General features: G+C 46.2%; 1 protein-coding gene across 1 annotated transcript in view; it reads right to left on the reverse strand.

Annotated features, from left to right (window-relative positions):
- The window catches only part of LOC138733823 (microtubule-associated protein 1B-like), a 153,559-nt gene that overhangs the window by 25,558 nt on the left and 101,199 nt on the right, over nucleotides 1–26,802 (reverse strand). The window contains exon 3 of the mRNA XM_069881305.1: nucleotides 22,861–22,943. Within this exon, the coding sequence (XP_069737406.1) occupies nucleotides 22,861–22,943 (83 nt within the window). The remainder of the gene's footprint in view (nucleotides 1–22,860; nucleotides 22,944–26,802) is intronic.

The following is a 26,802-nucleotide window of genomic DNA, read 5'->3' on the forward strand; positions in this document are numbered from 1 at the left end:
ACCAGTGCCAAGTACAGAGGGAGGATAACCTCCCTGGACCTGCTGGTCACACCGTTTCTGATACAAGCCAAGATGCCATTGGCCTTCTTGGCCACCTGGGCACACTGCTGGCTCATATTCAGTCGGCTGTCAACCAACACGCCCAGGTCCCTCTCCTCCAGGCAGCTTTCTAGACAGACTTCTCCTAGTCTGTAGCACTGCATAGGGTTGTTGTGCCCCAAGTGCAGGACCCGGCATTTAGCCTTGTTAAACCTCATGCCATTGGACTCAGCCCAGCCGTCCAGCCTGTCCAGATCCCTTTGCAGAGCCTGCCTGCCCTCCAGCAGATCCACGCTTCCACCCAGCTTAGTGTCATCAACAAACTTGCTAAGGGTGCACTCAATGCCTTCATCCAGGTCATTGATAAAGACATTGAACAGGGCTGGACCCAGCACTCAGCCCGGGGGAACCCCACTTGTCACTGGCCTCCAGCTGGAGTGAACTCCATTTCCCACCACTCTCTGGGCCCAGCCATCCATCCAGTTTTCCACCCAGGAGAGTGTTCGCCTGGCCAGGCCAGAGGCTGACAGTTTCTCAAGCAGAATGCTGGGAGAAACTGTGTCAAAGGCTTTACTGAAATCCAGGAAGACCACATCCACAGCCTTTCCCTCATCCAGTAGCCAAGTCACTTTATCATAGAAGGCGATCAGGTTAGTTTGGCAAGACCTGCCTTTCGTGAACCCATGTTGACTGGGCCTGATCACCCAGTTATCTTGCATGTGCTTCATGATAGCTGTCAAGATCACCTGTTCCATGACTTTTCCTGGCACTGAGGTCCGACTGACAGGCCTGTAGTTCCCTGGATCCTCCCTGCGACCCTTCTTGTAGATGGGCACGACATCAGCCAGCCTCCAGTCCAGTGAAAGCTCCCCAGTCTTCCGGGACTGTTGGTAGATGATGGAAAGGGGTTTGGCCAGCACATCCGCCAGCTCCTTCAATACCCTTGGATGAATCCCATCCGGCCCCATAGACTTGTGGGTGTCTAGTTGGGCTAGCAAGGCTCTGACCACCTCCTCTTGGATCATGGGAGCCTCATTTTGCTCCTCTAGCTCCTGGGTTTGTACACAGACGGAACAACTTTCTTTACAATTAAAGACTGAGGCGAAGAAGGCATTAAGTACCTCAGCCTTTTCCTCATCCCCTGTCACTGTTGTTCCTTCCGCGTCCAATAGGGACTGTATGGTCTCCCTAGTCCTCCTTTTATTATTTATATATTTATAGAAAGATTTTTTGTTATCTTTCACAGGCTTTGCCAATCTGTTTTCTAGTTGAGCCTTAGCCCTTCTGATTTTTTCAGATTGGATATGAAGTTTTTGAAACTGTGAAAGGGAGTTGCCTGTGAAAGGAGATATAATTTGTTGTAAGTTACTAACGTATTATGTATATGTTTTTGGGGTTTTTTTATAACTAAAATACAGGAGTAGCCTGGACAATAACCTGAGCATGAATCTATATAGAAAAGTGATTCCTTCTTAGATCCACATGGAAATGCAGGTTGTTAGCTTTATTTTGAGGAAAGATACTTTTTGGCAATAGACTGGGAAAATAGGGACCCTGGAAGAAGCAACCCTGGGGATGCACCCTTTCAAATCCCATTTTTAAAGTGTGGAATTTTGCAGTTGCCAGATCATTGGGCATCTCACCCAGCCTGGGTATTATTGGAGTGTCAACGCTGTCGAAAAAGATATGGTTGTGTCTTGCATAGGAGAGGGAGATTTTGTAGTTTATGTACTAGATAGGGAAGTCGAAGAAAGAGGCATGGAGATAAAAAGGGCGGTCATCATAAAGTTGATTTGTGGAAGAGAAAGTCTGGTCCCTGAAATTTGGGAAGTTCAGGAAGACAAGTGGGAAGAAACTGTAGCAAAGTGTAAAGAAGGTTTGTGTGGAAGCAGATCGAGATAAGAGAATGGGAGGAAGACAAGGAAAGGAGGTACCAAAGAAAACCCCCTTAGGCTGCATTTTAGCGCATTGGAAAGAAATAGCTGGACGTCAGAAAAAGGAGAATAAGAAAACTCTTATAAAATATTGTAACCAATGGTGGTGATGTGCAGGCATATGATATAGGGGAAAAGTTAGAAAAACTTAGAAGGCTTAGCTCACTGAAATATGCACTGTCTGCTAGTTAAGGCCTCGAAGACCCTGGATGTTGATAAGGGAGGAGCTGATTCACAGACATTCACTGATAAGGGACAGCTGAAAGGTGCACAACAGCAGAAAGCCGACTGCACCTGTCTCTGCAGTCTTGGAGCTCGAACAGGATGAGAATGCGCCTGCGCACAGATTGGGTTCAGGGACGATTCATGAGGAAGATGAAGGCTACTTCAGCCCTGAGCCTCAGACCACGACACCACGCCTGCGCGAGTATGGGAGAAGCTTCTTGAATCTAATTATAATAAGAAGCGGGGAAAGGTCATGAATATGTAATAGGCGTTTATGAATAGGCATGTCTTTACACTATAACTATCTGCTTGTTAGACCATACTGTGTGTGGGTTAGGAGGATTACCCCTCGCACCCGCCGTCGAATAAACGCATACCTGCTTTATAACCCTTAACAGAGTTATAGCGTTTTGATTCCGCAAAACAGTGGCCCCTTTATAAATTAGATGATGAAGAAAAATGGCCCCTTAATGGAACTTTGAACTATACTACTATTTTACAGTTGATGTTGTTTTTAAGGGGAGAGGGAAAATGGGACGAAACATTATATGCAGATATGTTCTTTACTCTCTGTAATCATCAGGAGCATCAGAGGGCCTGCAGACTAACACCTCCCCAGGACCCTATGGTGCTGGCATTGGAAAAAGAAAATAAAAAGGAAAGAAAAGGGAAAATGAGATGTTTTTCTGCCTGTAGTATTGGTCAAAGGTGTTTTAAATTAGGTAAAGAGACAGAGCCTGAAATGAGCAAGCTCCCAGAGCACTATCGACCCCCAACTGAAGCTCGACGACATGAGGAAGGGGACTCGAACAGCTCTTTAACCCCCCCCCCGGATAGTCCTGTCTGTTTTCGTACACGAAGAAGGGAGAGACAGGGAGTTATACAGGCTCCCTGAATGGAAGCGGTGTGTCCTGATGGGGCCTCAGTTTTAATACAAGTCCTGTTTTCTTCTTTTGATTTAGAAATTTGGAAAAATGTGGCTAAAGGGTATTGGGACAACCCTATTGGGGTGACGAGACATTTCCAGTTTTTAATAAGACAACACAACCCTGACTGGAATGATATTCAGCTGCTATTAGAACATATGACTGAGACAGAAAAACAGCTGATAATAAGAACAGCTCAAAATTTGGCAAGAGATCAAATAAAGGACCAGGAAGAGGTCAAGGAACATTTCCCTTTACAAGATCCAGGGTGGGACCCTAACAGAAACACACAACAGCATATTGGGATTGGATAGTTAAAGGGATGGAAAGGGCCATCCCAATATTGATAAACTGGTCAGCATTATAAGCAGTGAGACATGGTCTGAAAGAAACACCCTCAGAATTTTTGGACAAATTACGGGACACCATGAGAAAGCACACTCCCCTAGATCCCGGATCTGAAGTGGGAATACAGCAATTAGTATCCCTGTTTTTAGGACAATCAGCGTCAGACATTTGAAGGAAGTTACAAAGGTTAAGGCCAATGGAAAGTAGGGATTTAGAGAGGTTGTTAGATGAAGCTTGGAGAGTATTTAGTAACCGAGAAGAAGAAGATTTAGGGGGAAAGATAGAAAAAGGGCAGTGGGTGAAAACACCGCAAGGAAATATAGTGATACCATCCACAATATTATGGGCCATAGTTATGGCCGAGCATGGAAAGACCTATATACCACTGTTAAACAAGTAAATTTGCCTACGAACAAATCCCCGAGTAAATCGAAAGATTAGGCTGGGACAAATAGGGAAAGGAAATCACCCGGGACAACGTTGGCAAATTAACTTCATGCAATTGCCAAGGAAAGGAGGGGTATAGGTATTTATTGGTTTTGACGGATACCTTTTCAGGATGGCCAGAAGCTTCCCCTTGCCTGTCAGAAGAGATGCTGAGCAAAAATGACCATGAATGCTGCTGAGCCTCTGGAGGTAAGAGTGCAGAGAGCTTTGATAACCAGCTAGCCTCCAGCCTGAGAAAATTCAACATCAGTGGCAAAACCAAGAAGGCATAGAAACAATAACAGTGGTCACGAGGAGCTGGGAAGGAGAAGAACAGCTGTGGAAATTTTTATGAAGGACTTGCAGGACTGTTGTTGACATTTCACTAAGGTATAAAGATGAGCTTGTAACAATAAACTTGGTCTTAGCTTGAAATGAAAGCAGAGTCCGTGTCTGTTTAATACGCCACAAATGGTGCCCGTATCGGGTCTGAATGGAGGCTCACATTAGGAGCATGGATTGGTGGCGTACAATTGGCAGAACATTTGGAGGGGCTGAAACGAAGCCCGGAGTGCACGCCATAGACACCTGCCCGCTGGACGGAAGGTGAGCTGCCGATAAGGGGATGAGGAACACGATAACCCAGGAAAAGAAAGGTGTAATAGATTTGTTTAAATGTATTTTAAAGAAACAAAACCGAACGCTAGATATTAATGATCTTAAAGTGCTTTTGACATGGGCTCGGGATCATGAGCCGTCTTTTGATGTTTGCTCGGCATTCGAGCAAGAAACCTGGAATAAGATCGGAGTTGGACTATGGGATAAAGCGACTCGGTCAGATAAAACAGCTCCTAAGTTGCTCGGTCCCGGGCGGAAAGTTTTTGAAGCGCTAAAGGCGTATGTCAGCTCTAAGAAGCACAGCGATAATTCCGAGCCGAGTGCAGGATCGTCAGCAACTGCACTAACCCCCCACCCCCCTAAACCGGCTGCGCTGGCCTCTGCACCCCCCGATGGGGGGGCCGACAATCCCTTTGATCCGGGTCCGATAGACACCAAGAAGGAGCCTGACCCACCTCCCCCCTGTCCCTCAGACCGAGGGGCACTGGGGAGGTTGAAATGTTTCAAGCTTTTCCTGTGATCTGTGCGCGGGACGGTGGTCCGCGGCGGGAACTAATTAGTGACGGAGTGATAAAGGAGATTCCAAAAACTGCAAAAGAGAACGTACTAACTGCTCTGGAGCCGAGCCGCCCGGCCGAGGGCCGCACCCCGCCCCAGCTCCCGCGGCCCCGACTGCAGCGGCTGGAGCAGCCCCGGGGCATTTACAGCGCCTGCAGGATGGTCTTTTGGGACCGAAGGGCTGCAACAATCAGAAAGTTTAACTGCCTTCAAAGAACAGAAACATGTCACATTGCAGTTCAGCTCATCCCCATGGCACTTAAGGGCCCCTTAGGAAGCAGACTTAGTGCACTGTTAATTGGACGATCATCTGTCACAAAGCAAGGATTGTTTGTTTTACCGGGACTGATTGATACTGATTTTACAGGAACAATACAAGTAATGGCTTGGACGCCTCTGCCTCCTCGCTTTATATCAAAGGGCACTAGAATTGCTCAGCCGGTCTGGGTGTAACAGTGGCCCCTCAGTGTGGGAAACCTCTGCTGGTCCGAGGAGTTAGTGTGTGTGAACTTAAACATTGGCCTTGAATAGATGCCCGTGTATCCTTGGAGAAGCTGGAAGGTGCCAAGAAGAGTCGACTAAACAAGATTAGGAAGCTGCCAGGCCGCAGGCGGAATCACCCAATTATGAAGTTACAACTGAGAAGGAGTCGTCCAATTATGAACTGTTGGTCTTTAGCTAAGCCAATCATGCATGGACGTGCTGCTCGGGAAGGGGTAAAAAAAGTCTTGTAAAATCAATAAAGATGGTCTTTTGGCCCACAACTTCTACGTGTCGTGGATTGCCCCGACTGCAACATCTGGTGACCCCGATGTGATCGCGGCACTTGGACCATAGACGGTGGACTGGAGACCTGTGAGGACTTGCACAATGGATCTGCAGAGCCATGAGTACCCAGAGAAGCTGAGTGGTGGAGGAGTGGGGCTCTGAAGCTGCAAGCTGAGCAGCGAAGGACGACAGTTTCCAACGCTGCCGTCTGACTGGTGGTGGAGAGAGTCTCCAGAGCTGCCAGCTGAACAGTGGAGGAGTGGGGCTCCAGAGCTGCAAGCTGAGTGGCGAAGGAAAAGCATTTCCAATGCTGCCAGCTGACCGGTGTGGGAGAGAGTCTCCAGAGCTGTTCGCAGAAGAAAGCACCTGGATTGAGGTGAGCTGCTGGGAAATATGGGTACTTCCTTAAGTAAGGAGGAGGAAACGATCGTTTCCATGTGGAAAACGATCCTGCAAAAATGGGGAGTTAAGTTAGAAGAGTCGGACTTGCGAAAAATGCTCTTATGGAGTAAAGAACAGGGATATGAAGCAACTACCATAACTTCTTTTAATGTTACTGTCTGGAAGGAGGTGGGCGATAAACTGGTTGACTCTGCTACGCGAGGGGATAAAGACACAGCAGCACTTTTACCAATATGGCGTCTTCTTTATGAGACCCTGAATGATTTAAGCTGCAGCGGGACCAGGCAGAGGGCATCGCTCCTGCTTTTGATACCATACAGCATTTTGTGCCTCCCGTGTCGCTCCTTGCAGAGGAACTGATTCCAGGATATAGGCTGGATTCCACAGCGTGCCCTAGAATTCATGACCCACGGAGGAGAGGGGAGCTTTGGGATGATTCTGACGATGGGATGTGCACAAGACACCCTTTCACGGCCGGCGGTAAAACTATTAGAATACCTGTAGAGCTGCCAGACAATCTGGAATCGTTGCCATCTGATACCGATAGTATAGTTCTGGTAGAGCCGTCGGCCCCACCGCTTTCTCTGTTAGACAAAGGAGGACATCAGCACTGCGTAAATTTGTCAAGGTACCCCCCACTCCCAGAAGAAAGGCCTGATGAATGGGATGATGAGATGCTTGAGGGTGGGGAGAGAGAGAACGAGCAAAGACACAGAGTAGAACGGCAGTCGGAAAAACCTCTTGGGGGTCCCTCTTGCAGAGGAACATCTCAATTAGGGAATTTGCCTCCTGCGTGTGTTATTATCCGTGCACACAATCCTTTATCTTTTTGGCAGAAGGTAAAAGCACAGGCTTTACGAGAGGGGGATTGGAAGCTTTGTGAGATGATAGATACCCTGCTAGTAGAGCCTGCTGCTGATCCTTCTGCAGCACTGGCATTTCCCATTGTGAGGGGGGATCCAGCGAAGGGGGTAATGGATGAGCACATACCGTACTCATGGAAAGTGATTCAAGATTTGCAGAAAACGGTGGCACAATATGGTCCAAATTCTCCGGCAACTATGCAGTTACTCAGGCCGTTGTCTATGGAAGAAATGACACCTTTTGATTTTGCTGTGCTAGCGCAGATAATGTTTCAACCAGTACAGTGCGCTGGTTTTAGATCAATATGGGCACAGAAGGCTGAGGCCCAGGCACTTCGGAATTTACAGCTTCCACAAGACGATGTGTGTTTTGGTAATGGCGTGGACATACTAACAGGGACAGGACAGTTTTCTGACCCGCAGCATCAGGCACAGTGGCATCTGCTGGTTTTAGAGCAGGTCAAGGCTGTGGGTCTGGAAGCACTAATATGTACGGCCGAATTAGCTGAACCTAAAGCAAAATACACCACGATTCAGCAGGGGACTACAGAACCATTTTTACAGTTTGTTGAAAAATTGCAAGCTGCAGTGGAAAGGCAAGTGTTTGATGTAAATCTAAGAACTATGCTAGTAACTCAGCTTGCAAAGGACAACGCAAATGATGATTGCCAGAAGACAACTGAAGCGTTGCCAGGGGACCCCACCCTGGACGCCATGATACAGGCCTGTGCCAAGGTGGGATCCATAGGGCACACAGTAACAGCCCTGGCCACGGCCTTGGCTGCTGCGAAAACAAGGGATTTAAGATGTTTTGATTGCGGCCAGGTCGGGCATTTTAAACGAGCGTGCCCAAAAAAGAACAAGAGAGATAACGCAGCTGAAGCAGCGGGGGCAGCAGGGATCACATGTCTTATGTGTGGGAAAAGCAGCCACTTTGCAACACAGTGTTGGTTCAGAGGTTATCTAAATAACCAGCCCTCGCTGCAGGGAAACGGCAAGAAGAGCACGAGGAGGCGCGTGCAGACAAAAATGCTGCCGCATCAGCAAACAATCCATCCTGCAGCCATCCTCAAACACAGGCCTTTGCGACCGGCTGTCAGGGAAAACCAAGGGATCAGCCGGCATGGATGTATCCACCGCCGACACAGTAACTCTAACAACACAGGGGGTGCATAAGGTTCCCTTGGATGCCTGGGGACCCATCGGAAATGGACTAAGTGCATTACTAATTGGACGATCAAGTGCTACTATACAAGGACTTATGGTACATGCGGGAGTCATTGATGCTGACTATGAGGGACAAATTTATGCTATGGTTTCCACATCCACTCCACCTGTTACAGTGGAAAAAGGCACTCGCATACCTTTTCTGAGTTGTGTTCCTAGGACTGAACAAGTCACCTGAGGCACTGGAGCGTTTGGATCCACTGGACAACCACAAGTGCTTTGGATGCAAACGCTGTCCCACAGTCGACCACAAATGGTGTGTACATTATCCATGGATCAGGCATCGCCAAAATCGTTGAAGGTAAATGGACTATTAGATACAGGTGCGGACATCACTATTATTTCTCAGCGAGATTGGCCTTCCTCTTGGCCTGTGATCTCTACCACTCAAGGTGTCGTGGGCCTGGGGGGAGTCACCAACAGTTTCATGGCAGTGAAACCAGTACTCATCACCAACCCAGAAGGACAAAAGGCAACTGTTTGACCTTATGTGACTGTGGCCCCTTTGAACTTATGGGGAAGAGACTGTTTGTCACAATGAGGGGTTCAGATAACCACGGATTTTCATTAGGGGTCACTGTGTTGCAGGGTGTGAAGAGACCTACATTGGCTTTGAGATGGTTAACAGAGAAGCCGGTTTGGGTGGATCAGTGGCCCCTCAATTGTGAAAAACTTATAGCCCTGCGGACTTTGGTAGCAGAACAACTAGCTGCAGGTCATATTGAACCATCCCATAGCCCATGGAATACCCCAGTGTTTGTGATTAAGAAAAAATCAGGAAAATGGCGATTATTACATGATTTCATTGGATCAATGAGGTGATGGCAACAATGGGAGCTCTGCAACCGGGATTGCCCTCACATACACTGATCCCCATGCAGTGGGAAATTGTTGCGATAGACTTAAAAGATTGTTTCTTTACGATTCCATTAGATGTAAATTATATGGAAAAGTTTGCTTTTACAGTTCCATCAATCAACCATACTGAACCATCGCAGAGGATATGCAGGAGCCACCTACGGTTCGCCACTTTGAATCCCTACATAGTACGACCACTATTTCCCCCGGCGTTAAGGTTAAGGTGAAAGACCTGCAAAGTGGACAATGGTCACCTCCGTGTGATTTATTAACCTGGGGAAGAGGGTATGCTTGTGTTTCCACAGATAGTGGCCCTCGGTGGGTTCCTGCTTGCTGCGTTCAGCCTGTTGTGGATGGTCCGCACAAGTGAAGAACGAATGGTCCCACAACCGAAGCAGATACACCTCCTCTAATATGTCACGCTCCTTTTCTGTTCTAGTTAGTTTTGCCTGTAGGGATCGTTCTAGTTTGTGGGGATAGAGTGTGGGGGGTGGAATTCTTTTGAAACTTAAGGATGGGCCGTGTAGCTTTGGGGAGCTTATGTCACCAACATCCAACCTTATTACAAAAAATTATAGCAGCCTCAGTATTGGCACCTGGGGTTGCTACGGCGGCTGCCTTAAAAAGCTAATGAACTTGGAATGTTGGCTAGGTAAGCAAACCAATGCTGCATTGATTTCACTGAGTGGTTTGTTAACTGATGTTGATAGTGTTAGGTATGCTGTATCACAAAATAGAACAATAATAGATTCTCGTTATTAGTTTAAGGACATGAATTTGAAGGCTTTGAGGGAATGTGTTGTATCGGATAAGGAGTCGATGGGTGGTATTAGTTGAATGGCTTGCTTAAAGGATGGGGACTGTCAAGGTAGTTGTTATCTTTGGTAAGATCTAGAATGTTGATTTTGTTCATTGTTGTGTTTGTGTTATTAATGTTGCCATGTCTTGTGTATCTGTTGCAAGGGCCCTGCAGCAGAAGGCACGGGAAATTTTTGTAGCACAAATACAAAAAGGGGGAATTGTGGGAACCCTCGGCTGGTCCGAGGAGTCAGAGTGTGCGAACTTAAACATTGGCCTTGAACAGATACCCGTGTATCCTTGGAGAAGCTGGAAGGCGCCAAGAAGAGTCGACTAAACAAGATCAGGAAGCTCCCATGCTGCATGTGGAATCACCCAATTATGAAGTTACAACTGAGGAGGAGTCATCCAATTATGAACTGTTGGTCTTTAGCTAAACCAATCGTGCATGGACGCGCTGCTCGGGAAGGGGTATAAAAAGTCTTGTAAAATCAATAAAGATGTCCATTTGCCTACAACTTCTACATGTCATGGATTGCCCCGACCGTGACAACTCAGCACCGAGAAACTGCACCACCTTAAAACTTTAGTGCTTCTCCCTCTGTACTCGGCACTGGTGAGACCACTCCTTGAATACTGTGTTCAGTTCTGGGCCCCTCACCACAAGAAGGATGTTGAGGCTCTCGAGTGAGTCCAGTGAAGAGCAATGAAGCTGGTGAAGGGGATGGAGAACAGGCCTTATGAGGAACGGCTGAGAGAGCTGGGGTTGTTTAGCCTGGAGAAGAGGAGGCTGAGGGGAGACCTCATTGCTCTCTACAACTGCCTGAAAGGAGGTTGTAGAGGGGAGGGTGCTGGCCTCTTCTCCCAAGTGACGGGGGACAGGACAAGAGGGAATGGCCTCAAGCTCTGCCAGGGGAGATTTAGGCTGGACATAAGGAAAAAGTTTTTTACAGAAAGGGTCATTGGGCACTGGAACAGGCTGCCCAGGGAGGTGGTTGATTCACCTTCCCTGGAGGTGTTTAAGGCATGGGTGGACGAGGTGCTAAGGGGCATGGTTTAGTGTTTGATAGGAATGGTTGGACTCGATGATCCGATGGGTCTCTTCCAACCTGGTTACTCTATGATTCTATGATTCAAGTAGGTCTTTGTGTTGCACCAGAAAAAATCCAGAAAACTTCTCCGTGGAAATATTTGGGGTGGAAAATCCAAGAACAAACTATTCAACCACATCAAGCTAAACTAAGGCTAAAACTCAGGCTAAGGCTGAGGTACTTAATGCCTTCTTTGCCTCAGTCTTTAGTTGTAAGGAGTGTCGTTCCGTCTGTGTACTAACCCAGGAGCTAGAGGAGCATAATGAGGCTCCCGTGATCCAAGAGGAGGTGGTCAGAGCCTTGCTAGCCCGACTGGACACCCACAAGTCTATGGGGCCGGACGGGATTCACCCAAGGGTACTGAAGGAGCTGGCAGATGTGCTGGCCAAACCCCTTTCCATCATCTTCCAACAGTCCTGGAAGACTGGGGAAGTCCCACTGGACTGGAGGCTGGCTGATGTCGTGCCCATCTACAAAAAGGGCCGCAGGGAGGACCCAGGAAACTACAGGCCTGTCAGTCTGACCTCAGTGCCAGGAAAAGTCATGGAACAGGTGATCTTGAGTGCTATCATGAAGCACATGCAAGAGAACCGGGTGATCAGGCCCAGTCAACAGGGGTTCACAAAAGGCAGGTCTTGCCAGACTAACCTGATCGCCTTCTATGACAAAGTGACTCGGCTGCTGGATGAGGGAAAGGCTGTGGATGTGGTCTTCCTGGACTTCAGTAAAGCCTTTGACACAGTTTCTCACAGCATTCTACTTGAGAAACTGTCAGCCTCTGGCCTGGACAGGCGCACTCTCTCCTGGGTGGAAAACTGGTTGGCTGGCCGGGCCCAGAGAGTGGTGGGAAATGGTGTGAAATCCAGCTGGAGGCCAGTGACAAGTGGGGTTCCCCAGGGCTCGGTGCTGGGTCCAGCCCTGTTCAATGTCTTCATCAATGGCCTGGATGAAGGCATTGAGTGCACCCTTAGCAAGTTTGCGGACGACACTAAGCTGGGTGGAAGTGTCGATCTGCTGGAGGGTAGGGAGGCTCTGCAAAAGGATCTGAACAGGCTGGACTGCTGGGCTGAGTCCAATGGCATGAGGTTTAACAAGGCTAAATGCCGCGTCCTGCACTTGGGGCACCACAACCCTATGCAGTGCTACAGACTAGGAGAAGTCTCGCTAGAAAGCTGCCTGGAGGAGAGGGACCTGGGGGTGTTGGTTGACAACCGACTGAATATGAGCCAGCAGTGTGCCCAGGTGGCCAAGAAGGCCAATGGCATCTTGGCTTGGATCAGAAACGGCGTGACCAGCAGGTCCAGGGAGGTTATCCTCCCTCTGTACTCGGCACTGGTGAGACCGTTCCTCGAATACTGTGTTCATTTCTGGGCCCCTCACCATAAGGATGTTTAGGCTCTGGAACGAGTCCAGAGAAGAGCAACAAAGCTGGTGACGGGGCTGGAGAACAGGCCTTATGAGGAAAGGCTGAGAGAGCTGGGGTTGTTTAGCCTGGAGAAGAGGAGGCTGAGGGGTGACCTCATTGCTCTCTACAACTACCTGAAAGGAGGTTGTAGAGAGGAGGGTGCTGGCCTCTTCTTCCAAGTGACAGGGGACAGGACAAGAGGGAATGGTCTCAAGCTCCGCCAGGGGAGGTTTAGGCTAGACGTTAGGAAAAAATTCTTTACAGAAAGGGTCATTGGGCACTGGAACAGGCTGCCCAGGGAGATGGTTGATTCACCTTCCCTGGAGGTGTTTAAGGCACGGGTGGATGAGGTGCTGAGGGATATGGTTTAGTGTTTGATGGGAACGGTTGGACTCGATGATCCGGTGGGTCTCTTCCAACCTGGTTATTCTGTGATTCTGTGAAACTATTATATTCTGTAAAGACATTGAACGATGTGAAAAAATTGTTAGGAGCCATAAATTGGGTACGCCCCTTGATAGGCGTCACTACAGAGGAATTACATCCTTTGTTTATGTTGATAAAAGGCAATTCAGATTTAACCTCTCCCAGGCGATTAGACAAAGATTCATTGGTTGCATTAGACAAGGTCACTAAAATGCTTAGTCAGAAACAAATATTTCGCAAATGTGGAAATCAGAAATTTGTAAAGTGTTAGGATCACCTCAAATTGCAGAACTGGCTGCAGTTGTTAGATACTTTAAGCTGTTTTCACAACCCATAAGCATTATTACTGATTCAACATATGTTGTTGGCATTGTTTCACGCTTGGAGAATGCCTATTTAAAGTATGTAGACAATGGAGAGCTATATGCTTTTTTAAAGGAATTGAAATACCTGTTAGACACTCGACATGAACCTTACTTTATAATGCATGTACATATTTTAAGTATTGTATGTGCCCGGTACCATGTGTACTTTAAATATCCATAGCATTGAAAAATTGTGGATCCAATAATGATAACCAACATTGTATGAATGTATTCAGCTAGCTTTGAAATGAGTGGTGTTGTGTGTGTTTGAAGCAATTCAAGCGTTTGTAAGACTTACAAATTGGTTTTAATTAATCTTGAAAATATATCTCTGGGACCCTTCAATCTCAAATATCCACTAAGCCAGCAAACAGGTAGATTTACCTGGGGATCTTTGGAATGAAAGGCTTCAGAAGGAAAAATTTTAAAATACCTAGCAAAACATAAAAAAAGGAAAGAGAGAGAGAAAAAAAAATGGAAAAAAACAGCCTTGCATCTGTATGTGTGTGAGTGCTCCCCTTCTCCTTCCTTTCTAAGTTTTTTTCCTTTTCAGCTTTGAAGAAGTCCAGAGGAGTTAACGGTGTTATCTCTCTAGGGGAATGCCAGTTTGTGAGAACACTCTGCATTCCAGTGTCCCTCATCAGCAACCGATGGGCCCTAGTGCAGACAACCTTTAGGGATAATTGAGCCAATGATAGAGGAAAATTCAAAAGATTCATTAGGAATTATTGAGTGGATATTTTGCCACACTAACCCCAAAAACCAATAGTAACTAGACTCAAAATGATTACAGTCATAATCACCAAAGGAAGAAAAAGAAGCATTCAGTTATTAGGCCAGGACCCGACAATCATTTATATCCCAATGACAAAAGAATAAGCTAAGTGGTGCATGGCAAATATTTTGAATTTACAGGTAGCTCTAACAGATTATCCAGGAAGTATCGATATCCACTTACCGAGTCATAAATTGTTTTCCTCTCTGCAAACATTACAAATAGAACAGAAGCCCTTATGTAGAGTGCAACCGGTTGATGGCCCTACAGTATTTACTGATGGCTCAGGAAAAACAGGAAGAGCAGTACTAACGTGGAAAGAAAATGGGCAGTGGGCAAATAAAGTGTAGTTTATATAGTAGAAGGATCAACACTAATAGTGGAATTATGTGCAGTGCTAAAGCCTTTGAACAGCATCATAGTCCCTTTAATTTAGTTACAGATTCACAAAATGTAGCCAGAGTAGTGCAGCGTATAGAAAGAGGATGGTTAAAACAGATAAACAATGAGTGATTGCTTTTAAATGTTAAAGCAGTTATGGTTTCAAGGCACAGCTAGAAGAGCAGAACTTTACATGATGCATATTCGGAGTCACACATCACCTCCAGGATATATAGTCAAAGGGAACAGAATAGCAGGCAGACTGACAGCAGGGCCAGTCCAAGGCCCACTACCAAACCTTATTCAACAAGCACTAATGTCACATAATCTCATTAGAATTAGCCCAGAACATAATAACATATGCCCAGATTATCAACAAATAACACCATTACAGCCTAGAGGAGCCAACTCGAGGGGATTAAGCGCTTTACAAATTTGGCAAAAAGATACTATTCACATACCTGAATTTGGCAGATTGAGATATGTACATGTTTCGATTGACAGGTATTCAAATGCGATATGGGCAACAGCACATACAGGGGAATCTTTAAAGGAAATAGCAAACTCACACAGGTAAAAACAGACAATGGCCCAGGATATGTTTCTAATATAACAAAATCCTTTTTTCAGCAATGGGAATCACACATGTTATGGGCATTCCTCACTCACCGACAGGGCAAGCCAATGGTGAACGAGCTCATGGCATATTAAAAAATATGTTGCTAAAACAAAAAAGGGGGAGTGTGGGATATGCCCCTCAAGAGAGACTATTAAAAGCTACGTATGTTCTAAATTTTTTAAATCGTTGCCAATACAATATTCCCCTGATAGAGCGACATTTTATCACGAAATCAAATGATAGCCTGAGTAAAGCTAAAGTAATGATACGTAACTTGGAAACGAGACTATGGGAAAGTCCATGGCCATTAATAACCTGAGGGCAAGGGTATGCTTGTGTCTCTAGAGATCAGGGACCACAGTGGATGCCAGCAAGATGTGTGCGACCTGCATTGCAATAATTGTGGGAATTTCATGTTGAGCAACCACCATTCCATGGATCCCCACACAATCCCAAGAAAACATCTGGGTAACCCTAGCCAATGCAGTACAGCAAGATTTATTGTGTTTGTTGGTAGCAACTCCAACCAATCTATTTAGCACCTGTTTAGTAGGTTTGCTGATATGATGTTCTTTATTAGGTGTGATAAAAGTAGATTTTAGTAAATATTTTAGTTATATAAGCAAAATTGTAACTCTTATATAAAATGTTGATTCCTTATTTAGTGTGTGTTGAAATGATTTTATATGATGTAATTACATATCTGCAGATATATCCAAATCCAACAACAGCTCCCTGCAATCACCAAGAGAACTGTATTTTATTTGAGAAGATAGAGCATGGGCAGGTATTCCTTCCTGTATTTCAGGAGGCCCATGTACATTAGGCAAATTCATATGATTAACTCCGAATGTTTCTATGATTTTAAACCATACTTTGGCTCACTGTCATCAAACAAATGCCTCATTGGCAGCTTTATCTAGTGTTTTGACATATTTATCAGATCATTCAGAATTTATACATTAAAGTATTAACACCTTAGAAGATTTAACAGAAGAATTGCAAATATAGAATGAGTGGAATACATGTGCAGGATTTTTTGTTGGAATTGGACCTTGGATTATAAAAATGGCCATGATAGGTTTTAAGATTTTACTTGATTTTTTTTTCTAGCATATTGATTTGTGTGCCTTGCTTAATTAATTTAGTGTAGAGCTTGATTGATAGAGTGTTAAGATAAATATTAGTAGTTCATGAAAACAAAACAGGGGGAGATGTCAGAAGAGATGCTGAGCAAAAATGACCATGAATGCTGCTGAGCCTCTGGAGATAAGACTACAGAGAGCTTTGATAACCAGCTAGCCTCCAGCCTGAGAAAATTCAACATCAGTGGCAAAACCAAGAAAGCATAGAAACAATAACAGTGGTCACGAGGAGCTGGGAAGGAGAAGAACAGCTGTGGAAATTTTTATGAAGGACTTGCAGGACTGTTGTTGACATTTTCACTAAGGTATAAAGATGAGGTTGTAACAATAAACTTGGCCTTAGCTTGAAATGAAAGCAGAGTCCGTGTCTGTTTGAAACGCCACACTTGCCAAGCTAATAAATCCAGAGAAGTAACTAAGGTACTATTACAAGAAATAATACCAAGGTTTGGGGTCCCAGCAATATCTTCAGATCAAGGACCCCATTTTATTGCAAAAACTGTTCAGCAGGTTAGTAAATTATTGGGAATAGATTGCCAATTACACACCCCTTATAGGCCACAAGCAAGTGGCCAGGTGGAAAAGATGAACCATTTGATTAAGTTGCAAATTGTAAAATTGGGGCAAGAAGCTGGATTGCCCTGGCCTCAGCCCTTACCTCTGGCCCTACTGAGAATCAGAACAAAGCCAAGGACCAAGGAAGGACTGAGACCCTTGGAAGTATTGTATGGCAGGCCTTAGTCTGTACAAGCAGGAATGTCAGCACAAATCAGGGATTAGATACTGAGTATATGATAAACCTACGGAAACATCTCCAAAGAATTGAAAAACAAGTTCTAGGTGCCCAAGCTAGGGGCCTTGATGGACTAATCCATGATATTGTACCAGGTGATTATATGTATGTCAGATCTATTTCAGAGTCAACTTTAGAACTGAAGTGGTAAGGGCCTTTCCAAGTGATACTAACATCTCATACGGCAGTCCAGATAAACGAACAATTGACGTGGATTCACCGTACTCGAATCAAGAAGGCCCCCATGGAAAACAATGGAAAACGCCAACTGGGCCTCTAAAGCTCCGGATCCAATGAGGAAATGGACCATAATAGTTTTTGTTTATTTAGGAGTAGGGACAGTCACTGGGTGGGACTATAATTCTTACCTAAAATTGACTGAAATGATAGTAAAGAGTCTTAATTTTTCAGACTGTTGGGTGTGCACTAACATCCACAGGAATGGGGGTGAGGTACCACTGTATGGAATTGCACATTATAACTGGACAGAAAATATGGGGGCAGAAAACAATACCTGCAGATATGGGAATAGAAAGGGTGAAAAGGGGCTGAAATTTGATCTGATCCCTTGGAATGTTTCCAAGCCCATAATCATATATTCCAGGTGCCTCAATGACAGCAATAGTGGGAGGGCAAATGCTAGGACTTGAATTTGGCAAAAATTTTTAATAGAACCAGACTGCACCTCCCCAGAGGATGTTGGAACTTTTGATCTGAGTCAAATTACATTTAATATTACTTTGGAAAAACAAATGGATTGGAATAATTTAGACACCATACTCACTACCAGAGATTGTAACCTCAGGCCAGGATGGTGGTGGTTATGTGGGGATAAGCATGCCAGAAGGAGCCTACCTCAAAATTGGAAAGGGCATTTTATGAGGGGTCATCTGACTCCCCAAAATTCCATATTCAACGCTTTGAATCCACCTCCAGGGCAGATGAGGATGCCCTTCAGGGCTGATAGGGACACCCAGAATTTTTGGAGAGACAGCATTCAGAGAATGCGTTGGCAGATGAGAGGCAGATTAATCGAAAGTTAAAAGGTAGTTTGCAAGATGCTTTTGAAAGGGAAGGGCAAATGAGTTCACAGTTGTGGCAGGATAATGAGAGCAAATCAGAACACTCAGTGATATTAAAGGAAGAGAATCACATGGTTAAGAAGGGCGGTTCCCTCTATCCTTGGAATCATAGAATCATCGAATCACCAGACTGGAAAAGACCTCTTGGATCATCAGGTCCAACCATTCCTATCTGCCACTAAACCATGTCCCTGAGTATCTTGTCTACCCGTCTGTTAAATACCTCCAGGGATGGTGACTCAACCACCTCCCTGGGCAGACTGTTCCAGTGCTTGATAACCCTTTCACTGAAGAAATTTCTTTCTGATATCTAGTCTGAACCTCTCCTGGAACAGCTTGAGGTAATTCCCCCTTGTCCTGTCCCTTGTCACTTGGGAGAAGAGGCCAGCACCCTCCTCTCCACAACCTCCTTCCAGGTAGTTGTAGAGAGCAATGAGGTCACCCCTCAACCTCTTCTTCTCAAGGCTAAACAACCCCAGCTCCTTCAGCTGCTCTTTGTAAGACTTGTTCTCCAGCCCCTTCACCAGCATCGTTGCTCTTCTCTGGACACGCTCCAGAGACTCAACATCCTTCTTGTGGTGAGGGGCCCAGAACTGAACCCAGTATTCAAGGTGCGGTCTCACCAGTGCTGAGTAGAGGGGCAGAATGCTGCCAATGCAGATAGGATGACACCATTAATTAGGAAATTGCCTGATGTGCTGAAAATTTATGCAGTGCAGATCCAGGATCGATTGCGAGCTGCTGCAGCAGGAGGACCTCAGGCTGGCCCAGGTCTTACTTGGGGAGAGGTAGCAAGGGAATTGTTGGATGTCGTGTGGGGTTTTGGAGAAAGGATGGAAAGAATCAGACTGTAGTTTGATAGATGGAAGCACCAACAGATGCTCCTTTCCACTCAAATAGGGGTGGAAGGCCTGGGAAACCTGTTTCCCGGTATTGGCTATTGAAAGAAGGGATAAGTAAAGGCATCCTGAAAGAGCTAATGGATCATCAGTCTTTCTCCAACCTGCAGCTGCTGATAGAGATGTGGAAGTCCCAGGAGACAGGGAACAAGGAAGGGCAAAGCTCATGGAGACAGTCCCTTCAGCCCCTCCTGGACCAACTCCCCATATTTCTGAGCAGGGATACCTCCTGTGCCGTCTCCAGTAAGTGAGCTGGGAGATGGCAAGTGAGTGCACATACGAAGGCTCACAGAAAACAACCAAGGGGATTTGTTGGAAACTTTCCCCCTTGGCCCTTCCAAAACTCCTGTTACTTCTGTGGTAGATGCTAGGCATTCCCTCTTTTTAACATCTGACACAAAAGCATCGGCTATATCCCTTCTTGTCTCCTATACAGGTTATCATCAGGACGTCTCGTGCTCAGGAAGATTGGAGACAAACACTGATAATCTGTATTCCCTGTATTGCTGCATTTTTTTTATATGTTGCTTGTGCAAATGATTTTGATATATTGTTTTGGAGAGAGAGAGAGAGAGAGGAGTTTACAGCAGGAGTATTATTGTGTAAAATGTGCTCCTTAACCTCTCATGTGTTAATGTTAGGATGTTTACTGTTTTGCAATATTCTTGCAACCCATGAAAACCAAGAGACCCACAATTTGGCTTGGGAGCTAATCCGAGGTTACCACAGAACATGGGGACACACAGATCAGGGGATCTGTGTGGCCCTTCATAGATCAGTTCAAGAGAGCCTGAGATTCTTCATGCTAAACTTGGACTGGTCCAATCTATTCAGATGTAACAGTGCCACCTGTGGAACCTTCACAGGTGATCAGTGGGAGGTGACAATGGGTGACAAAATTCAAACAATATATTGGCAAGGGAATGTGGCACTGGAACATCTGGTCTTTGAGATCTGGAAGGTTCTTCTAAATTCAAATCTGGATAGAACATGGTTCGAGCAAAATTGCACATATATTTGAGCATCAGTAAATGTAACTTTTGAGACACCTGTGAATGTGAGTGGGAATGTCACCAGAATTAGTGGTCCCATAAAACTGGACTCCCAGGAAACGAATCATTCCTGTGAAACTTTTCCCTGGGATCCCATATTTGACCCGTTCCATGTGCCAGACTATTATGAGGCCAACTACACCGTGCTCTGGAGCCCTTCCTGGTGCATTTCCCTTCCAAAACAAGAAAAAACATCTGGGAGAGACTTGAACAAATTATCATTCACCTGATCACAACAGGGTAGAAAACGTCATCGTATTGACATTTCACCCCCCCACCATGGACCTGATAGTCCTCTTTTTAACTGCTCCAAAGTGAAGATGGGCCGAGAGAACCTCCTGAGACCTGATTTGTTAACAGTGTAAGAACTTTGATTAGAGAGATGTGCATCTGCTGGGGGTACCTGTCAGCAGGATGGCAAAACAATGATACCACCTGCAACTTAACAGATACAGCTTATGATAACCGATGTGGGGTTCCACACACACATTTTCCCCTTAGAGGCACTCCCCTACACACACGACCAGCAAACAACCTATTCAATTGGACAGACCAATATGAATGCAATACCAGTAAGTATCTTGCTCTCTTTTGGCTAGCTTGGGGATGCTCCAATGGGACATTTTACTCGTATATAACATTGACACATCATGCTGGACTCAAGTGTGCAGTGTGTCCCTTCCCTATGCCCCAATCGAGTTTTCAATTTCACCATTCCATGTAAGCAAACCTGTCAAGATGTATCAAATGGACGTCCAGAGTGGGCAATCTCTGGAATATGACCTCCAGACTACTATACCACCAGGCAAATGGTGTGCATGCTTTTTGAAGATGTCTTTACACCTTACAGAGTTTTAAAGCAGCACCAATTTGTTTTAGAAAATGTCACATGGCAGGTACACATCTTGAGTAATTGGACAAGGTTTGCATTTGGAGAACTGAATTCACAGGTGCAACAAGTCTCAAAGATGTAACCGTCTAGCCTTGGACATGCTGCTTCTTAAAGAGAAAGGAGTCTGCGGAATGTTGAACCTCACTGATGGAGAGTGCTGCATCACCCATCATAATGCATCTACCTCAGTAGAAGCAGCTTGACCAAGATGAAGGAAGTTGTGGACCAGACCGCTGAACTGTTCCAATGAATGCAGCCTAAGGACTGGTTCAATGGTTGGGCTTTGAGCTCATGGTTACACTCCATCCTGCAGTCCTTGGGACTCACGGGGTGGGGGTCATGGTTTACAAAAGTGGGATTAATGATAGTTTCTGGATTTATGTTTTTGATGATTGGCCTAGCGATTGTCCGCTGCATGATTAGCTGTGCCCTGTCTTCTTTCTTTTCCCTCTTCTCTCCTGCTGTTCGCTACATGCAACTCTCCACTAAAGATGTATGCATGCAGATCTCTCTGCAAGGAGAACAACACACACGTTTGAGCCATGGGATGGTATGTGGGCCTGGCCTGGCATGAGTTGAATGGCTCAAAGCAGATGTATGCCCCCAGACTCAGTGTCAAGGCCGGAAGTGCTGGAGAGCATGTCCAGACTTGTCTAGGGAGGAGGGACATGCCTGAGCCTGTTACCTGTCCTCCCCACCTGATCAGGTGAGCAGTGGGGACAGAGAGTTTAAACCCACCCCCCCCAAGGCCTAAAGCTCTCTCTGCACAACTCTCTGTTTGTTTGTTTGTCTTGTCTCTCTCTGTTTGTCTGTTGTCTTTGTCCGTTTTCTCTCTCTCTCTGCAACTCTATCCACAACATTCTCTCTCTGTTTGTCTGTCCCCCTTTGTCTTGTCTCATGGTTGTGTGTTGCGTGTGGACACCCACCATCTTCTGGACCCACTGGACAAAAGAAACACGTGCTGCTACATGTGGAGCTCCGAAGGTGATGACTATCTCTCATCTCTTGCAACTATTTGTCTCTTGTAACTCTTTTATCCTTTCCTATCTTTTCTCTTTTTCTCTTTGCAACCCATGCAGCTGCAGCGGGCTGTAGAGGGCAGTTTAGGTTTGATTTTGGGTTTGACTCCAGGCAGCATTAGGGCTCTAGGTGTTGTTTCGGGCTCAGTTAAGCAGGTTGTTACACTGTTGCAAAGCGTTTGTCACTTTTATGGCTGCGGCTTTTCCTGTCTGTGCTCTGGCCCATGCAAGTTGTTTGATCGTTTGAATCCAGTGTTTTAAGGGCATGCGTCTTATTTAGTAAAAAGATATAGTGTTCACCTATACCTCTGAGCGATTTTGAATTACTCGGGTGCTGTGCTGGGAAAATAGAACTCACTTTCTTTTAAAGTGGGCCGCAACAGCTACATGCTCATTTCTTTGACTCGACTCTAGTGAGTTCATGAGGAATTGGTAGTCCTCTTCTGGGGCACTCTGGAGAGTCCATTGATCATGTCACATGTTTTTTGAAGGACAGACCACATAGATCAACCTAGATTCACCACCACATAGATGGCAATTTTTGAAGAATTTACTTTATCTCAGGTCACTTGGTTTCTTTTCAGGCACTTTTTCATATGTAAAATAGGCATCCAGAGCTACCAAACAATGGAGGAGCAGAAGAAAAGCAGATGTAGTTTCACCACAGCTGACTTCACTTCATCAAGAAGGGAATTTGGTATGTTTTGAGGAAATTAATGCTAGGTTAAGTGGTGTGTTTCTGTCCTATGCCTTTGATGCTTTATCAGGAGTCTGGGAAACCAAGAAGAAAATCAAGGGATGTCTGATGTTTTTGATTATATTTGCTCCTCATGTGTCCTTTTGTCCACAGTTAGGAGCTGCTCTCAAGCTATACACTTAACAGAGTTTTCACAACATATCCAGTGAAGTATTTCTGACTGACTTACCTCAGTACTAACTGCTTCATCTGCCGGATTGATCAGAACTACAGTTTCTAAGACAGCACTTCTGTGGTGAAGAATCTTCTGACCTGCAAGCACAGAAAAAAAAAAAAAAAGACATGACATGACATTAAGTTTAACCAGCATGGTTTAAAACAGTGCTTTTCTTGAGCCAGTTATACATTCCATTGTGTGACAGCCCTCTGATTATCCAGGGCAGCGCACACCAGCCACAGCAACTACTGTCTTCATGGCATGTAGTCCTATGGCCCAGAAACACCACTCCAGAAAATTCAAGGTAATGAAAACAAATTTGCAACAGCACTGGGGCCTGTCCCTTACCCCGGGCAGGAGGAATCCCTGTTACTCACTGTGGTCTTACTGAGCTGGTGTGGATCAGGGACCGCAGTAACCATCACCAGTTGAACATCTGGCCATGGATTTTTGTGGATGTATCTACACCACAGATACAGCTGAGGTTACACAGTCCTGCAACATACCTAGGTGATTTTAAATTAGACTTTTCCAGGAACTATTGGTGGCTTAGTCACAGCAGGAGGAAAGTCAGCATGGGCTGCAACTTGCCCCTGCAAGAAGCAAAGTGAATACTTGGACTGTATGCCAGCGCTGCCCATTATGGCTAACAAACACAACTTGTGAGACAAGCAAAGGAGCCCAGGGATGTCCCCACTCCCCACCACCATCCTGCACAGCACCCACATGCTCCCCGTCACACACTGTCAGTCTACAGGTCTGTGGCTGCACCAAACGAATCAGATGAAAGCTGGGACCCACCCTACCAAAACTCCCTGTTCAGCCTTCAACAATATTGATTAACATTGGGACACTGTGAGAAATTCCGTACTGGGATTGTTGAACACTCGTCATGCTATCCTGCTTACCAAAACTATAGCAAGCAATGTTAGGCAGCAAGAGTGAAAAGACGTACAAAATACAGCTAGCTCCTGAATGAATAACTTCTGAGCAATTTTGGAGCAGCCTCACAGTACTTCATACTTAGTAGTTAGCCTCTTCTCTGTTTTTAATAGACATCTGACTGCAAGTGGATGCCAGAGAAACAAAACAGGACTCTTGATTTTTTTTCCCCCTATGGTAATTATCAAGTTCTTATCAGTGTCTCTTTCTGCAAGAACTGCAGTGAGATTAATTAGCAGCTGTAATTGTCAGTCAGAAATCAGACTGGTAATTAGTCAAAAATCCAGAAGAGCTGTTCCTTCTGAGCAAATTGTAATTAATCAATTAATTAATTAAGCTTGAGGAACACAGAACAAGTCAACTATTTGCCAACTTAGAAAAATTCCCTGGTAAAATGATGAGGAGGGGAAAAGATGGTGAAAAGAGCTCTGTGTTCCTGAAAACACAAAAGTGGCATGGAGGCAATCTGGGAGGGTGAGTAGCCAGTGGTTCCCACACTGCCCTGGCCTTGGGGCAGGCTAGCTGCTGCCCTGGGTCCCCTTCCCCTGGCAGGCACTGCCCCAGGCAGCAGGCCTCAGAGAACATAAGAGTTTTTAATTAAATGACAGAAAATGAAGGAGAAAGAAAAAAAGAATGTTCTCAGATAAAATGAGATGGGGTTGTAGTTTACTCACTCATGCATGAAAATGCCTAAGAGACTTGTGGATAATAGTCTAATTTGAAGAAACCTAACTTTGTTAATACATATTCTGAGTTAATACATGTCCTGAGTAAGAAGGGACCCACAAGATCATTGAGTCCAACTCCTGTCCCTGCACAGGACAACCCCAACATTCACACAGTGGGGCTGAGGGTGTCGGCCAAGTGCTTTTGGGATATTGTCAGATTAGGCGCCACGACTGCTTCCCTGGAGAGCTGTTCCTGTGCTCCACCACCCTCTGGGGGAAGAACCTTTTCCTAATGTCCAAGCTAATCCTCCCCTGGCACAAGCCTGTCAGTCTGACCTCAGTGCCAGGGAAAGTCATGGAGCAGGTGATCTTGAGTGCTATCATGAAGCACATGCAAGAGAACCGGGTGATCAGGCCCAGTCAACATGGGTTCACAAAAGGCAGGTCTTGCCAGACTAACCTGATCGCCTTCTATGACAAAGTGACTCGGCTGCTGGATGAGGGAAAGGCTGTGGATGTGGTCTTCCTGGACTTCAGCAAAGCCTTTGACACAGTTTCTCACAGCATTCTGCTTGAGAAGCTGTCAGCCTCTGGCCTGGACAGGCGCACACTCTCCTGGGTGGAAAACTGGTTGGCTGGCCGGGCCCAGAGAGTGGTGGGAAATGGTGTGAAATCCAGCTGGAGGCCAGTTACAAGTGGGGTTCCCCAGGGCTCAGTGCTGGGTCCAGCCCTGTTCAATGTCTTTATCAATGACCTGGATGAAGGCATTGAGTGCACCCTTAGCAAGTTTGCGGACGACACTAAGCTGGGTGGAAGTGTCGATCTGCTGGAGGGTAGGGAGGCCCTTCAAAGGGATCTGGACAGGCTGGACGGCTGGGCAGAGTCCAATGGCATGAGTTTTAACAAGGTCAAATGCCGGGTCCTGCACTTGGGGCACAACAACCCTATGCAGTGCTACAGACTAGGAGAAGTCTGTCTAGAAAGCTGCCTGGAGGAGAGGGACCTGGGGGTGTTGGTTGACAACCGACTGAATATGAGCCAGCAGTGTGCCCAGGTGGCCAAGAAGGCCAATGGCATCTTGGCTTGGATCAGAAACGGCGTGACCAGCAGGTCCAGGGAGGTTATCCTCCCTCTGTACTCGGCACTGGTGAGACCGCTCCTCGAATCCTGTGTTCATTTCTGGGCCCCTCACCACAAGAAGGATGTTGAGGCTCTGGAGCGAGTCCAGAGAAGAGCAACAAAGCTGGTGAGGGGGCTGGAGAACAGGCCTTATGAGGAGCGGCTGAGAGAGCTGGGGTTGTTTAGCCTGGAGAAGAGGAGGCTGAGGGGTGACCTCATTGCTCTCTACAACTACCTGAAAGGACGTTGTAGAGAGGAGGGTGCTGGCCTCTTCTCCCAAGTGACGGGAGACAGGACAAGAGGGAATGGCCTCAAGCTCCGCCAGGGGAGGTTTAGGCTGGACATTAGGAAAAAATTCTTTACAGAAAGGGTCATTGGGCACTGGAACAGGCTGCCCAGGGAGGTGGTTGAGTCACCTTCCCTGGAGGTGTTTAAGGCACGGGTGGACGAGGTGCTGAGGGATATGGTTTAGTGTTTGATAGGAACGGTTGGACTCGATGATCCAGTGGGTCTCTTCCAGCCTGGTTATTCTGTGATTCTGTGATTCTGTGATTTTCCTGCCATTCCCTACGGTTCCTTTCATTGGTCACCAGAGAGAAGAGATCCGCGCCTGCTCCTCCTCCTTCCCTTTCGAGGAAGTAGTAAACTGCTATGAGGTCTCCCCTTAGTCTCCTTTTCTCCACGCTGAACAGACCAAGTGACTTCCGCTCCTCCTCATACAGCTTCCCCTCTAGACCCTTCACCAACCCCATGCCCTCCTCTGGATGCTCTCCAGTAGCTTTAGATTCTTTTTGTACTGCAGTGCCCAAAACTGCATCCAGTACTCAAGGAGGGGCCACACCAGTGCAGAGCAGAGTGGGACAATCCCCTCCCTCGCCCAGCTGGCGATGCCATGTTGGATGCACTACCAGACACAGTTGCCCCTCTTGGCTGCCAGGGCACACTGTTGGCTCATGTTCAACTTGCCATCGACCAGAACCCCAGATCCCTTTCCACAGCCTCACACTCCTCAGGCTGTATGGACATCTGGAGTTGTCATGTCCCAGGTGTAAAACCCAACACTTGCCCTTGTTAAAATTCATGAGACTGGAGATTGCCCAACTCTTCAGTTTGTCCAGATTCCTCTGCAGGGCCTCTCTGCCCTCAAGAGTGTCAACAGCTCCCTCCAGTTTCCTGTCATCAGTGAACTTGGTCAGTAAACTTTCAAGTCCTATATCCAGGTCAT

Source organism: Phaenicophaeus curvirostris (genome assembly GCF_032191515.1).
Source record: "Phaenicophaeus curvirostris isolate KB17595 chromosome W unlocalized genomic scaffold, BPBGC_Pcur_1.0 scaffold_35, whole genome shotgun sequence".
Taxonomy (NCBI): domain Eukaryota; kingdom Metazoa; phylum Chordata; class Aves; order Cuculiformes; family Cuculidae; genus Phaenicophaeus; species Phaenicophaeus curvirostris.